The 15,332-nt window shown below is 39.2% G+C and overlaps 1 protein-coding gene across 1 annotated transcript in view; it reads right to left on the reverse strand.

Moving 5' to 3' along the window:
• Positions 1-3,458: 3,458 nt before the first annotated feature.
• TRIML2 (tripartite motif family like 2) overlaps positions 3,459-15,332 on the reverse strand; it is a 12,593-nt gene continuing 719 nt past the window's right edge. Inside the window, exons 3-8 of the mRNA XM_077772307.1 lie at positions 14,986-15,082; positions 12,414-12,605; positions 11,046-11,186; positions 8,873-8,895; positions 8,611-8,711; positions 3,459-4,133 (exon numbers count right to left, since the gene is read on the reverse strand). Of these exons, the coding sequence (XP_077628433.1) occupies positions 3,544-4,133; positions 8,611-8,711; positions 8,873-8,895; positions 11,046-11,186; positions 12,414-12,605; positions 14,986-15,082 (1,144 nt within the window). The 3' untranslated portion in view covers positions 3,459-3,543. The remainder of the gene's footprint in view (positions 4,134-8,610; positions 8,712-8,872; positions 8,896-11,045; positions 11,187-12,413; positions 12,606-14,985; positions 15,083-15,332) is intronic.

Below are 15,332 nucleotides of genomic sequence, written 5' to 3' on the forward strand. Positions count from 1 at the left end.
AAGCTTACGCTCATCTGTAAACCAAATAGCACCCCCCACCCCGTGTTACCACATGTCCTTACAGTTTAAGACTTAACAGTTGCAAGCCACACAAAAGGCTATAGCCACTGACCAAGCCAGCTGTTTTGTTTCTTGCCTGTACTAATTTTCTTCTTAATCTTGGAAGCATATTGTAACCACCCAGAGAGCTCTGGAAAAATGATGCCTGGGTTCCAATCCAAGATGTTAATGTAATTAGTGTGTGTCAGGAGGGGTGGCTTAGATCTTCGGATTTTTATTTTTATATTTTTTAGTTTTTATTTATCTTGAGAGAGAGAGAGAAAGTGAGAGTGAGAGAGAGAGCAAGTGCAGGAGGGCCAGAGAGACAGCGGGAGAGAGTGAATCCCAAGGAGCCCCTGTACCACCTGTGTAGAGCCCAATGCAGGGCTCAGACTTATAAACTGTGAGATCACGACCTGAGCCGAAGTTGAGTCAGGCACTTAACTGACTGAACCACCCAGGTGCCCGAGGTACTCAGATATTTAAAAACTCCTCAGGTGACTTTACGGTAAACCAAATTTGCAAACCTGCTACTGCACATGAAAAATAATTTCTACTTTTTTAAATGTTTGTTTTTGTGTGTGAGAGAGAGAGAGAATGATGACGGGGGGGGGGAGAAGCAGAGAAAGGGGGACATAGGATCCAAAGTGGCTCCAACTCATTAACCGTGAGACAATGACCTAGGTTGAAGTTGGACACTTAACCAACTAGGTGCCCCCAAAACTAATTTTTTTTAAGTTTATTTACTAGTTGGAAAGGGGCAGGGAGAGAGAGAGGAGCCAAGCAGGATCTGCACTGTCAGCATGCAGCCTGGCATGGCGCTTGAATTCACGAACCGTAAGATTATGACCTGAGCCGAAGTCGGACACTTAACCGGCTGAGCCAATTGAACTATCACTGTCCCTACTTCCCCTAACTTATGCACAAGGTACGATGTCCTAACTTCCTGTACATCAGAATGTGACCTTGTTTATAAATAGGGTCATCAAGTGAAAATAGGGCCATATTGTAAGATGGGCCCCCAATCCAATATAAATAGTACCTTCATATTAAAATAAAAATTTTAAAAAAGTGACATGGAACAGTCTTCAGGAGAATCAACCCTTCCAAGCACCTTGATTTTGGATTTCCAGCTTCCAGAATCACAGGAACTACATTCCTGTTGTTTAAGCCACCCAGTCTGGGGTACTAGCAAACTAAACCGCTTCACATGAATAATCTATACTCATTTCTTAGTCTTGAGACAGATGCGCCTCCTCACTCCAGCCCCTGGACATTCTGCCATCACCCACCCAGCCTCATAACCTACCATCCCCCTTACTGGTTTTTTCCTCTTTTCAGTTCATATTTGAGAATTTACATGCTAAGACTGTTTAACACCAGAATACTCAAAGGATGAACAGAAATAGTTCATTCTCAAGGAGTTTACAGTCTCATGGGGAAGGCAAAGAATTGCCCAAGTAATAAATATGGTGACTCTGCTTCGCCTAACAAGACCCTGGTACAAGGATGCCCCAGGACTCACTCTCATTAAGGATGCCAAGAAAGGCTCCTTTGAGGAGTGACTCTTCAGCTAAGATCTGAAGTATGAGTCAGAATTAGCAAAAAATGGGGAGGGAGATGTGCAAAGTCTATAAATGCAAAATCTTTGTGGCTGAAGGAGGCAGGGGACATCGTTGTTCAGAGGGTGGGTACGCTCTGTCACAGTTACATTTTCAAAGGCTTAAAAGCATGAATCTCATACAAATATAGATGGAAAAGTGTCAAAAATTCTGTTCAACTCAGTAATTTGTAAGGAAATCGCAAAAAGTTGATTCCAAGAGGAATGAGAAGCAGTTTACACAAATCATCAAAATTACAAAAAGAATTATTAAAATAAGATTGTTTAGGTTAGGTTAGATACAAAACTGGTTAGTATCCTACAGAGCAATGAAACCAAGAGATCTCTTCCCTACCACACAATTCTGCACATACCATACAACTTTTAAGGGCACCTGGATGGCTCAGCTGGAAAAACAAGTGACTCTTGATTTTGAAGTTGAGTTTGAGCCTCACGTTGGGTGTAGACATTACTAAGATAAAGAAATAAACTAAAACAAACAAACAAACAACACACATAAGCGTTCATGTCTCATCTAATGGTAAGTACCAAAGCCAAATACAGATACATTTTCCTAGAGAATTTAAATTTGTGTGCTTGTTAGATAATGTCCCAGCGTACCATTGAAAGGACATACTGCATTGCCTTGGTTTCTCAATTTTGGAAATAGTTCTTAATAGTTAAGGTGCAGCATCAGGAGAAATTTGATGCAAGATGAAGGTAGAGATCATATACACATTAAATTCTCATATTTCCCCACATAAGAAATTATTACCTTTTCCCTCAGTGAACTGGAAAGAGGTTTGAAAGCCACTGCTCTAAGTTTGTTTTTTGTTTTTGTTCTTTTTTTTTTTTTGAGAGTGTATGAGCAGGGAAGGGGTAGAGAGTCAGAGAGAGAATCCCAACTGAGCGACCCAGGCGCCCCATCCATCTAAGTTCTTAATCTGAGTGTTTCAAATACTTGTCTCACTTTCAACTCAGTCACCTAAGCTAATCCTCCACTGCTCAGATCAGGACTATTTCCACCAAAACTTCTTTAAAAAATAAATTTAATGTTTATTTATTTTTGAGAGAGAGACAGAGTGCAAGTGGGGTCAGGGTGGGGAGGCAGAGAGAGAGGAGACATAGAATCCGAAGCAAGCTCTAGGCTCCAAGATGTTAGTACAGAGCCCAATGTGGGGCTAGAACACACAAATGGTGAGATCATGACCTGAGCTGAAGTCAGATGCTTAACCCACTGAGTCACCCACGTGCTGTCCCTGAAGACTTAAGATTTGCTGTGAAGATGTGCAAAGGCTTTTTTAAAATTATTACTTGTATGTTTTGAAGCATTGAATTATCACACTTCTTATAAGAAATCTAATTATCCTTGTAAGAAAGTAGTAGAATACTTGAAAAAATAATTTAAAATTTTCACATTTTCTGCAATACTTCTTCCCCACCCAGATAAAATCCCCCAGGAAATCAAGTTCTCTGTTGAGAATGTTAGGAAGCCTGACACCATCAGTAATAGGATCAGTCAAAGAATGTCTTCATTTCACAGGTCACTGTAATGATATCCTCAAATCTAAAGTCTTGATTATATCTAATTGTGCTTTCAGAAGTCACTAGAATCCTTAACTTAGTCCTAAAGAGTCCTGGCTATATTACTTCTCTGAGTTTCCAATTTTATGCTGCATATGCATTTATTGTTCTAATTAGTGTAGGGTTCTTCTATTATTATCATTCATGACTCAATTTCAGTGTAACCTCTTCAACTAAATAGGTGTTGGAAACCACCTGAATGCAAAAACTCTGAGCTAATGAACTAGATTCCAACTCAAGTGTTAGAAATCTTTTATTGGATTACTTTAAATAGATCCATTTATAAACTCAAACTCTTTACTTCTGGTCCCTCTTAGATATCATGCCGAGGAAGACTGTGGGCTAACAGTAACATCACAAGAAGAAACAGGAGGAAGGCAAAGGCTAAGTGAGTCTGAATTTGTGACTCCACTTGGGATACAAAGAGAAAATATGGGCCTGACAGCTCCTCGGAAGGTGAGAGAAGAGAAATTATAAATGAGGGATCTGTTTGTCACATCATAGAAGGATATCTGCCCATACTCACGGTCTAGAAAGACTCCAACTTTGTGCATCTGCTCTCCTTTCAAGGAGACCCTCTTGAGAGGGGGAAAAGCCCAGAAGGTGTAACTGGTTCCCATCAAAGAACCCATGAGCAAGACTTTGTTTCCCGAATTGGTAGGTAGAGCACCATGTCTGCTGGCAGAGACTTCAGACACCCCCAACTGCCACTTGGTTGCCTTTGCCACATCCACCTCCCAGTAGTGCCTCCCTGAGGTGAAGCTCTCCACACCCAACACGGTGGCACTGAAGACAAATCGCCCTGGGGTGCCAGGCACGTCCTGCTGGGCATTTCTGAGACGTACGCTTCTCAGATCCTCAGATAAGACCAGACAAGGATGAGCTGTTTTAGGATCCAAAGTGACAGCTCCTGTGGGAAGAGAGAAACTCACTTAAATTCAATTAGTCGTCTATGCCCACACCACAGACTGAGTATTTCTAACATGCACAGGCTTGCCAGTGAGTGGGCATGAGTCACAGGCACAGACATGGAAGAGGCAATCTAAGAGTTCAGGACAGGTAACCTCTAAGCTTTGTTTCAAGAAAGGGACACAAGAGAAGAAGAAAGTGAGATAATAGAAGGAGATGTGATCTAAGGAGGAAGAACAAAGCATAATGCAGCATGCAAATGTTTAGAAGTACCTGTCAAACCAGAAAGGGATTTGAGCAGGCTGTAAAAATTGTATCCAATTCAACTTAGGTATCACTGGGACCCATCTCCACTCCCCTGAAGATCTCCAAGCCTGGAACTCCAAGATCTATTCCCTACAGGATCATCAGAATCTCCTACCAAAGCGGGCTTATCCCTGTGACTGGCTGTGATGCCCTGTGATTTCCCCCCGATTCCTGCCCTTTCCCTGTGACTGAATTGCTCTCATCTTAAATATCACCGAGTGTGACACAGATGCCTAGAAATTGTTACCAGCAGGCCCTTAATACTGAGTAAATCAAAAGAACATATTAGCAGAGGCTAGAAAACCTGTAGGAATCCTCCAGAAAAAAAAAAAAAATCAAGCTGAGAACAAGAAAGCTCAATGTGATTTCTTACACTTGGATGAAAGTAACACTTGCCTTCATATCTCAAACTGTTCCTTCTCTTAATCTCTTTCTCCGTAACTGTTTCTCAGGGCTAAATGGTGGGTCTTCCTTTTTACCACGTGCACTCTCTCCCCAGGTGACTTCACCTAGCCTCAGTTTTAAGGATCTTCTATACGTTCATGGCTTACTTCATGGAGAAGTTGCCAAATACCAGTTAGAAATAACACAGGCATGTGACACACACTCTGTCCAAAATGGAACTTCAGAACTACCCCTTTCCAGTTTCTACTTCAGTTAACAGCATACTTAACTTCTTTAGTTGCTAAAGCATAAACCTGGAGTAGTTCTTTATTTCTTAAACTTCTAATCCAGCAGAAAGTTTTGATGCCAAATGAACTTAAATTTCTAGACTTTAGGCCTCATTCGTATCATTATTAGGGTGGTCTTAAAAGCCATAAGCTGTTAAATTTAAATTCAAGTTGTCTCAGGCTTTTATTATTTTTAGAAGATCGGCAGAAACAAATGCGGACTCTCTCTAGAATGATGCATATATTCATTTTTGAACTCAAAGAATTTCTAAAAGTAATATCCAAGGGAAAAAAGCAAAGCGTTCTGTTAAAGAAAATTAAACACACACTCAAAAGTAAGAAAGCACTATTGAGATCAGCAGATATAATCTTAAGAACTCTAGATACTGGAACTACCAGGCACTGAACTATAATTTTTGTTTACATGTTTGAAGCTTAAAAATATCTATATATCTTAAAAATATTCTATATCTATATAGAAAAGCAAAACAGCAAGACCAAATAGATTTGACAAAGAACAAAATAGATGATCTAGAAGCAAAAATAAAATAAAGTGTCTATGGATGATTTTAAGAAAGCTACTGATCAATATGCCTCATTAACATAAATACAAAAATTCTTTAAAGTATTAGCACATTGAATCCAGCAATATAGAAAATGGATAAAACATCATTACCAGGTTTATTCTTGGAATGCAAGTCTGGGCCAACATATGAAACAATATATTTACCTTATTAATACATGAAGATGAAATATCAATATTTTGGTAGATACAGAAAAAGAATCTAATAAATTCAACATCTGTTCATGATATAAAGTTTTAGCAAACCAGGAACTTCCTCAACTTGATAAAAGGCAACTATAAAAAACCTACACCTAACATGAAAAGTTCAAGGTGAAAGACTTAATGCTTTCTTTCACCCTAAGATCAAGAACAAGGCAAATGTTTCTCACTGCTCCTTATGTGATATTATATTTGAGGTCACAGCACCAGTACAACAGGTGAGAAGAATACAGAAAAGGATTACATATTGGAAAGAAATAAAACTGCCTGTATTAATAGAGCACCTGACTATCTTTGCAGAAAGTCCCAAAGAATCTATAAAAAAGCCACCAGCTCTAAAGGAGTTTAGCATAGTCATAAGATGAAATGACAATGTACACAAGTACTATTTTTATATACAAGCAATAAACTAGAAATGAATAAAATTTCAATTAGAAATGGGTATTAGAACTAAAAAATATAAAAGAGACCCATCTACTATGCACAATATTTATTTGCTGAAAACTTCAAAACATTGATGAGTGAAACAGACCTAAAAAGAAATATGTTCCCTTATCCCCAGATTAATCTATACAGTCAATGTAACACCACTGAAAATCTTGGGTGCCTGGGTGGCTCAGTCGGTTAAGCGTCTGACTTCGGCTTAGGTCATGCTCTCATAGTTTCTGAGTTCAATCCCCGCATTGGGCTCTGTGCTGACAGCTCAGATTCTATGTCTCCCTCTCTCTCTGCCCCTCCCTTGCTCTGCTCTCTTTTTGTTTCTCAAAAACAAATAAACATTTTAAAAAATCGCAGTTTTTTTTGTAGAAACCAACAAGCCAGTTTTAAAATTTATGTGAAATGGCAAAGGCTCTACAGTAGGCAAAATTAATTTAAAAGAATAAATTTGGAAAACTCACATGCCACTTTTAAGACTTCCCATAGAGTAAACATTCAAGCCAGTGTGGTATTAGCAAAAGGATAAACACAGTGATCAGTGGACCTATTAGAATCAATATAGACCTGATTATACATGCCAGCTGATTTTCAACAAAGGTGCTAAGTAAATTCAATGAATAATGTCTTCACCAAATAATGCTGGAGCAACATGATACACACATATACAGGAAAGGGGGGGTGGGGAGTTGTACGAGACCTTGAGTTATAGACACATGACTCCAAATGAATAACAGACCTAAATGTAATATTCCTTAGCACACAAAAAGCACAAACCATAAAAGAAAAAAAACTGATAAACTGGATTTCAAAATTATTAACAATAATCTAGGTATATAAGCCACCCAAGTGTTCACCAATAGATGAATGGATAAAGAAGTGGTAGATATACACGATGGAATATTAGTCAGCCATACAAAGGGATGAAACCTTGTCATTTGCAACAACATGGATGTGAATAAAGAGTATAATGCTAAGTAAAATAAGTGAGTCAGAGAAATACAAATACCATATGATTTCATTCATGTGGAATTTAAGAAACAAAACAAATGAACAACAAAAAAACAGACAAACTGAAAAAGAGACTCTTAACGATAGAGAACTGATGGTTATCGGAGGGGAGGCAAGTTGGGGGAGAGGTGTGATAGGCCATGGGGAATAAGAACACAATATCATGATGAGTAGAGGAATGTATGGGCTTGCTGGATCACTACCGTGTACATCTGAAACTAATATAACACTGTGGGTTAACAATTTTAGAATTAAAGTAAAAAATTTAATAAAAAAAAGAAAATATAAATCATAGAGTGGGAGAAATATTTGCAAAAACATGTCTGATAAAGGACTGGTAATCAGAAAATATAAAGAAATCACAAAAGTCAATAACATACAACACAATTTAAAAGAGGCAAATGTTTATAGATATGCTTCAAGTAGATACAGTAAAGTACAAATAAACATGAAAATATGCTCAACATCACTAGTCATTTTACAAACGCAAATTAAAATTTAAAGTGATATACAATTACCTACCTAATAGGTTAGCTTTAATTAAAGAAAAAAAAAGTGACACTACCAAATGCTTACGAGGATTAGAGCAACTGAATCTCATACGTTAACAATGGGAATGCAAAATGGCACAGCCAGTTTGGAAAACAAATTTTACAACCCCTCTCCTAGATATGCAACCAAGAGAAATGTAGTCATATCCACCTAAAACTCTCGAAGCAAATATTTACAGCATACATTTGGAAACAACTCCAGTGGCCCTGGAATTGCAAAAGAATAAACTGTGGTCTGTTCATACAGTGGAGTACAATACAACAAAAAAGAATAAACCACTGATACACACAACAAACTTGGATGTGCCTCACATGCTTTATGTTAAGTGAAAAAAGCCAGACTCAAAAGGCTATCTACTGTATGAATCCACCCACAGGACCTTCCAGAAAAGGCAGAATTATGGGGCAGGAGATAGAAATCTTTCATTATACGTTTTGACATTTTTTCCCCATAAGTTTTTTTTTTTTTAATTGAAATCTGCTTGCAATCATGTTTCAGGGTTGAAAATTGGGAAAGGACGTGCAAAGGAGAGCCTTTCAAAACAAGAGCATACAATTATTTTTTTGATAACTATCCAATGTGTGTAGCATTATTAAACTCTCCAGTCTCTTTAAATCCTTAAGCTCTCTGGAATCTACTTGTATTTATGGTAGGATGTTCACTTGATTTTTCCAATACAAAGTCAAGTGCCCTGCAATCATGGATGTGTGTCAACTTACTTTGCAGAACTCTGAGCATTCGGCTCATTCCTGTTACTTGGCATAAACTCAGGTCCGTGATTTGGGCACACTCCAGACACTGCAGCAGTAGGGGCTCACTCCTATTAAAGAAAGGACAGCCTGTTATCTGTGCAGACGCCCCACCATTCAGAGGATGGATCTCGTACATGACCTCCTGATCCTTACCCCAACACCCCTACTCATGTGTGCTCATGTATCAGACCCTGACTCCCACCCCAATGTTTCCAAAATGAAAACTTACCTTTTCAAAGAAGATCTTGCATTCTACGGGGTGAAAAAGAGATAAGGTTACTATCTGAGCCACGCCTCTTGTGAGTTGTGCCCCTGAAAATATCTTCTCATAATGAAACTTGGTTTCTACTTAACTTCCTCAGCTTCATGGTGCTAATTATCAGATATCAAATTTTAACACTGATTGGTAGAAGTCAGAAAAATATTTGAAATCACTGTTATATTCCTAAGTGAAATATTTGAGTATTTTGTTTAATATTCTTAGCATTATTACAGGCAGGGACTATATAGTCATTTTACGTGGAATTTAGAACCTGCTGAACCAGATGATGTCATGACAAGATTTATATTTAATCTGGATGTTTTTCTTTCCTTCTTTTTAAACTCTTTTTAAGGATTATTTATTTTGAGGGGGGGAGGGAGGAAGGGAGGGAGGTGAGGGAGAGGCAGAGAGAGAGGCTGTGAGAGAGAATTCCAAGCAGGCTCTCTGCACTGTCAGCGCAGAATCTGATGTGGGGCTTGAATTCACAAACTGTGAGATCATACAGTAGTTGTCTTGACTTATCTTGCTTAAGCACAATATGTTCACAGTCTATTCATGTTGTCACAGAAGGGAGGATATTTTCCTTTCTCATGGCTCAGTAATATTCCATTGCGTATATGTACACCTTTTTCATTCATTGATCTGTCAATAGACATTTGGGTTGTTTCCAAACATGAGTATGTGCGTCCCTTTGAAATTCTGTTTGCATTTCCTTTGGGTATATGCACAGAAAAGGAACTGCTGGATTATATAATAAATCTATTTCAAATTTTTCGAGATACTTCCATATTGTTTTCTACAGTGGTTGGACCAATTTACATTCCCACTAACAATGTTTAAGTACTCACTCCCTTTTCACTACATCCTCACCTGGGTCGGCTTTAGCTCAAGCGGTTACTTCACATGTGGTTGCTTCACTACATCCTCACCAGCACCCATTGTCTTTTATTGATGATAGTCATTCTAACAGTTGAGAGGGTCTATCTCATTGTAGATTTTATTTAAATGTTTACTTTTGAGAGGGGGGGAAGGTAGAGGGAGAGGGGGGAGAGGGAGAGAGAGAGACAGAGACAGAGAGAGAATCCCAAACAGGCTGTGCACTGACAGCATGGCTTGATCCCATGAACCATGAGATCATGGACCTGAGCTGAAATCAAAAGCTGGATGCTTAAATGACTGAGCCACCCCGGTGCTACTCACTGTGGTTTTGATTTGCTTTTCTCAAGGGACATATTTTCCATTCCTCACCTCAGCCATCTTCTCCAGAACAGTCATCATTTTAAACTCTGCCCATCTACTTGCTTTCTATACTGTGAGCAGCAAGATTTGAGGAGGTGCAAGGGCTTGCTAAACTGGGGACGGCGCGGGAAGCTGGGTCAGAAGCTGAGCATAACTGAGTCACACGTACCTTAACTGTCTGGAACTGGGCTCTAGAATAAAACCCAACATTTGTCTATAAGTGTTTCTTAAATAAGAGCACTCACATTGTAAATATGAGCCCGGCAGCAGAAGGATATGGCTAAAGTCTTAAAAAGACAATAATTTACTGGTTGAAAGGTAATGCATGTTACAAGGTTTAAAATGTGCAATACTATACAAATAAATCTCACCCTTGTTTTTCCAAGGTTACCACTCAATGTTTGTGTTATAATCTGTGTTTATTTTGCCAAAGGCAGTCTGTGAATGTTAATGAGTATATGTCTATACATTTATACATATATACGTATCTACTAAAACCAAACAAAAAGCAGTTCTGCATGCTTCCACTCGAACTAAATACCCTGAAAATAACTTTTACCACTAAAGAGTTGCTTCATTCTCTTTTTCTGAGTGCAGAATATTCTATTGTATTGCTGTATCATAATTTGACTAACCAATTATTCACCCCATCAAGGGACATCTCAGTTCGAACTAATTACTGATAGTCTCAAGGTGAGACTTCATATCATGAAGTAGCTCTCCCCTGCACCAGGGTTTTAGACAATTCATAATGCTTTTGATGACTGGAAAATAGCCATACAGACTTCTTGTATGTTTGCAAATCATCAAATATTCGAATATTCTAGAACTGACCTTTCATGAGCACAGTCCACTTCTCATTTCTCAAATTCTGTAATGAAGACCATTTCTGGAATCTTACCTGGAGCACCATTAGGGTGTATTTCCCACACTTGTTCTCTAGCTCTGCAGTCATCTTTTGGAGGCTGCAGATCTGTTCCAAAAGCCGGATTTCACTCTCCTTCAGCTTATTCATGTTCTCTTTCCCCAAATCGTTCAGCCTCTGCAGAAGCATCTCCTTATTACTATTTAACAAGTGGTAATTTTGTTTATTCACTAGTTCAACTACCTCTTAAACCCACTTTTCTTCCTGTCATTTAAGGCCTGACAGCCTGTGTCAAGGAAGACACCTCGATAGAAGCTTGATTCTTCGACACCATATATTTGTGTTGATGGGGAAGGTATGCATATAGTCCACTTATACAGAACCAACCTGACTCTAAAACAGATCACGTTATTTTGCTATACAGTGTTGTCCAGAAAATTTCCTATTACCTTCATTAAGTTAAGATTTGAATTTAAAAATATAATCAATTAATAAGAAAGAATTAATCAAGCCACTGACATTTTTTATCCTTGCAAAGATGCTCCATCTAGGGACTAGAGCACATTCCCATGTTATTTCTTTCTTAAAGAACACAAATGGTGCATATTATACCCTACTTTTTTTTTTAATTTTGTTTATTTTATTTTTGAGAGAGACAGAGCATGAGCAGGAGAGAGGCGAAAAGAGAGGGAGACACAGAATCCAAGGCAGCCTCCAGGTTCTGAGCTGTCAGCACAGAGCCAACCCACAAACTGTGAGATCCTGACCTGAGCAGAAGTTGGACGCTTAACTCACTGAGCCACCTAGGCACCCCTACCTCTTTTTTTTTTTAATAACTAATAAGCTCTTGGAGAGCATTCTTTATCCATACACATACAGCTCTGTTATGTTTTCTAAATGCCGAAGAGCATTTCATTTTAACTACCTAATACAATGTATTTTGAGAATACAGTGTAGGTTGTACTTAATCTCTTGCTATCATAAACATTACAGTGCTCATAATAATACCTAATAGTCTCCACTGCATAATATGTACAAACCCTATTTAAACAGCTTTATGTAGATGATCACATTCAATCCTCACAATAGTAGAAAAACTATGGGCATTTTCTCCACTTTATAGCTAAGGAAACTGAGTCACAGGTTAAATAACATGTATAGGTTAGACTAGCCTCTTAGAGACTAGTAAATAGAAGACGCCAGATAGGAATCTCACCAGTCTGGTTTCAAACACGACCTCTAAACCATGGCTCTATAGTGGAATAACTTTACAGCATTCCTTTATCCTTGTATCTATCTTTTTAGATGCATGTAAGTATATTTAAGATAAATGACNGCCTAATGTTCAGCTCTCCTTTCCCTCATTTCCCAAATACCATGAGCGTGCAGTTTTCTACCTCTCACCTGTAGTGTTTCCTGGGACTGCCCCTTCAGTTCTGTGGCAAATGCCAGCAGCTGATTCAGACGCTCTTCTCTCAAGTTTGGGCTGGATATGCACTCTTGCAGGTGCCGGAAGTTCATCTCCTCTTCAACCATCAACCGGAACCTTATTCTATATTCAGACTCAATCATCTCTTTAAAATCCTGCTCTTCTCCCTTCATCACAGATACAGATATGAGGGACTTCAAGTTAAACAGCAGAGACAAATATTCATGGTCACTTTTCATCTCTAACTCCAATATGAAGACAAGGGAATACCAAGTACAGAGGAAGAAATAAAACGCATAAATACAAAGAATGAAGAAAGTTTTGGGTCAAAACCAACCAACATCAACATAATCTTAGGATGTGAAATGCAGATGAACAAATGTTAACTGACTTAGAAAAGTGTGGTATCTATAATCACAGTGACAAAGGGGAAAAGAGGAAAACTGGAAGGTGTTTTCAAACCAAATGGATTTCGCTGATTCTCTGGATAGGGAGGGTCAGGAGTGGGAAATGGTGGGGGGGGCACCCAAGCTTTTAGGTAAAGCAACTGGGAGAAAGGAGTTGCCAAAACAGAAAGGGAAACAAGGAAGGGACAGATTACGGAGGTGCAGGGTGTATCGGCAGCTCAGTTTGGGATGTACTGGTTTTGATTACGCAATCAGTCATCCAAAAAGGTGCTGCATAGAAGGTGGACATGAAAGCCTATCACTTGGAAGTTGGAGCTAGAAATTGACACTGGGAGTAGCCAGCTTAATGATATTTCATCTCATGAGTCTCTGTAGTCAATATTTACCGAGAACTGAACCACGGCTCACCACCTCTACCGCCACCCCCCAGTTCACCATCACCTGTCCCTGCTAACTGCAATAGTCCCCTATCAGGTGTCCCAACTCTGCTCTCACCCTCCTACAGTCTTGTCTTACCTCGGCAGCCAGTGTTTCTGGGAGACTGGAAGTTCGATCAAGCCACCCCTCTGTTCAAAACTGATCACTTGGTTTCTCATTTACTTAAAACATAAATTTATTTATTTGTTTTGAGAGATTAAGAGAAAAAGCAGGGGAGGGGCAGAGAGTGAGAAAGAGAATCCCAAGAAGGCTCTGTACTGCAGAGCCTGAGGTGTGGCTCAAACCCACAAACCTTGACATCATGACCTGAGCCGAAATGAAAGTAGATGCTTAAAAGGCCCAGCCACCAAGGGGCTCCTCCCTATTTCATTTAAAGTCAGCTACCCTAGGGATGCCTGGGTGGCTCAGTTGGTAAGCATCTGACTTTGGCTCAGGTCACGATCTCCTGGGTAGTTTCGTGAGTTTGAGCCCTGCATTGGGCTCTGCGCTGACAGCTCAGAGCCTGAAGCTTGCTTCAGATTGTGTCTTCCTGCTCTCTGCCCCTCCCCTGCTCACACTCTGTCTCTCTCTCCCTCAAAATAAATAAACATTAAAAAAAGACAAAGTCAGCTGCCCTATAAATTCGGCCCCAGTATCTTCTAATCTCACCCACCACTAGCTTTCACTGCCTTTCCAGCCCCAACTAAGTGCCTACCAGATTCTTCCCAAAAGTACAACTCAATTCCTCACCAGCTTGAGTCTTCTCAAATGCCACTTTCTGAACAAGGTCCTGATCACTTTATTTCAAAGTATATCTCATCATGTTTCCCTCTGCACTGCCCCCTCGCCCCCCCCCCCCCGGCCACCAGCANACATTACCATATAACATTCGTTTTACTTGTTTGGTTTACCTCCATTAGAATGTCAGTTGCACAAGAGCAAAATTTTTTTCCCTCTCCCACTACTGAATCTCCAACATGTAGCATAGTCCCTGGCAAACAGCGAGACCCCAATATTTTAATTTTGAATATACGGTGATTAAGACTGAAAAAAAATGGGGATCAGGTGAAAAGTTCTTGTAGAGTCAGTCAATTCTCCTCTATCATCTTCAACTAGTCATTTATTTTCTTTAAAAACTGAAAGAGAGAAGACTCAGAATCTAGGATACTGGTACAGAATAGATAAAAAGGCTTAAAAGAGTTAGAAGGTTTGAAATCAGAATTGAAACATGGGCATAACAGACAGCAAGTCCTCATTTTGGACAGTAATTCTCAAACTGCCTTTTAAATGGGTTCAGGATTTATACGGCCACCCACACCACACGAGATGCTCCCTCTTCCATGGCACTGTTATAAGCGCTGCTATCAATCATTTTTATCTTCCAATAAGGGTTGCAAATGCCATTTCACAAATTTAAGAGTTAATTTGTATTCCTCTTACCATAAAAAAAAAGTTCAGGATCTTCATATATATTCAAAAGGTAGCTGCATTTTCTTTTCTGTGAAATCTCATTTCTTTGATCATTTTTCTATTGAATTTCTCATCTTTCGCTTATTGACTTTGAAAAGCTCTTTATTCGTAAAGAAATTAACACTTTTCCTACCTATAGATTTCAAATATTTTCCTGCATTGTCATTCATCTTTTGACTTTGTTTATGTTACTTGCTGTCCAACATTATAAGTTATAAGTAACTCCCTGCTAAGACTCGAGATAGGCACTGACCTGAATCATCACCATTCTTTCTCGCTCATCAGCCAATATGCTTTTAGCTACTTCAAGTTTCTCCTTCAATGTGTTCAATATCTCCTGGAATAAGTTCTGCAGAGAAATACATCACAGAATTCTAGGTAAAGTAATTGCTTTAGAACAGTTAGATTTTTCACCTTGGACAACTGAAAAAAAGGCCAATACCTTGAAGTTTTCTTAGCCTTGAAGTTTAAGGTCTAAATATGGTGCCTGTCTGGTATGCTCCGATGAACAGTGCCTGAGGGGAGTGGTCCTGGGGGATCAGAATATCTGCCCCCCCAAATAACTTAGGAAGAGGAGGCAGCCAGCGTCAGAGTGTCCTG

This window comes from Crocuta crocuta, unplaced genomic scaffold, assembly GCF_008692635.1.
Source record: "Crocuta crocuta isolate KB4526 unplaced genomic scaffold, BGI_CrCroc_1.0 scaffold140, whole genome shotgun sequence".
Lineage (NCBI taxonomy): Eukaryota > Metazoa > Chordata > Mammalia > Carnivora > Hyaenidae > Crocuta > Crocuta crocuta.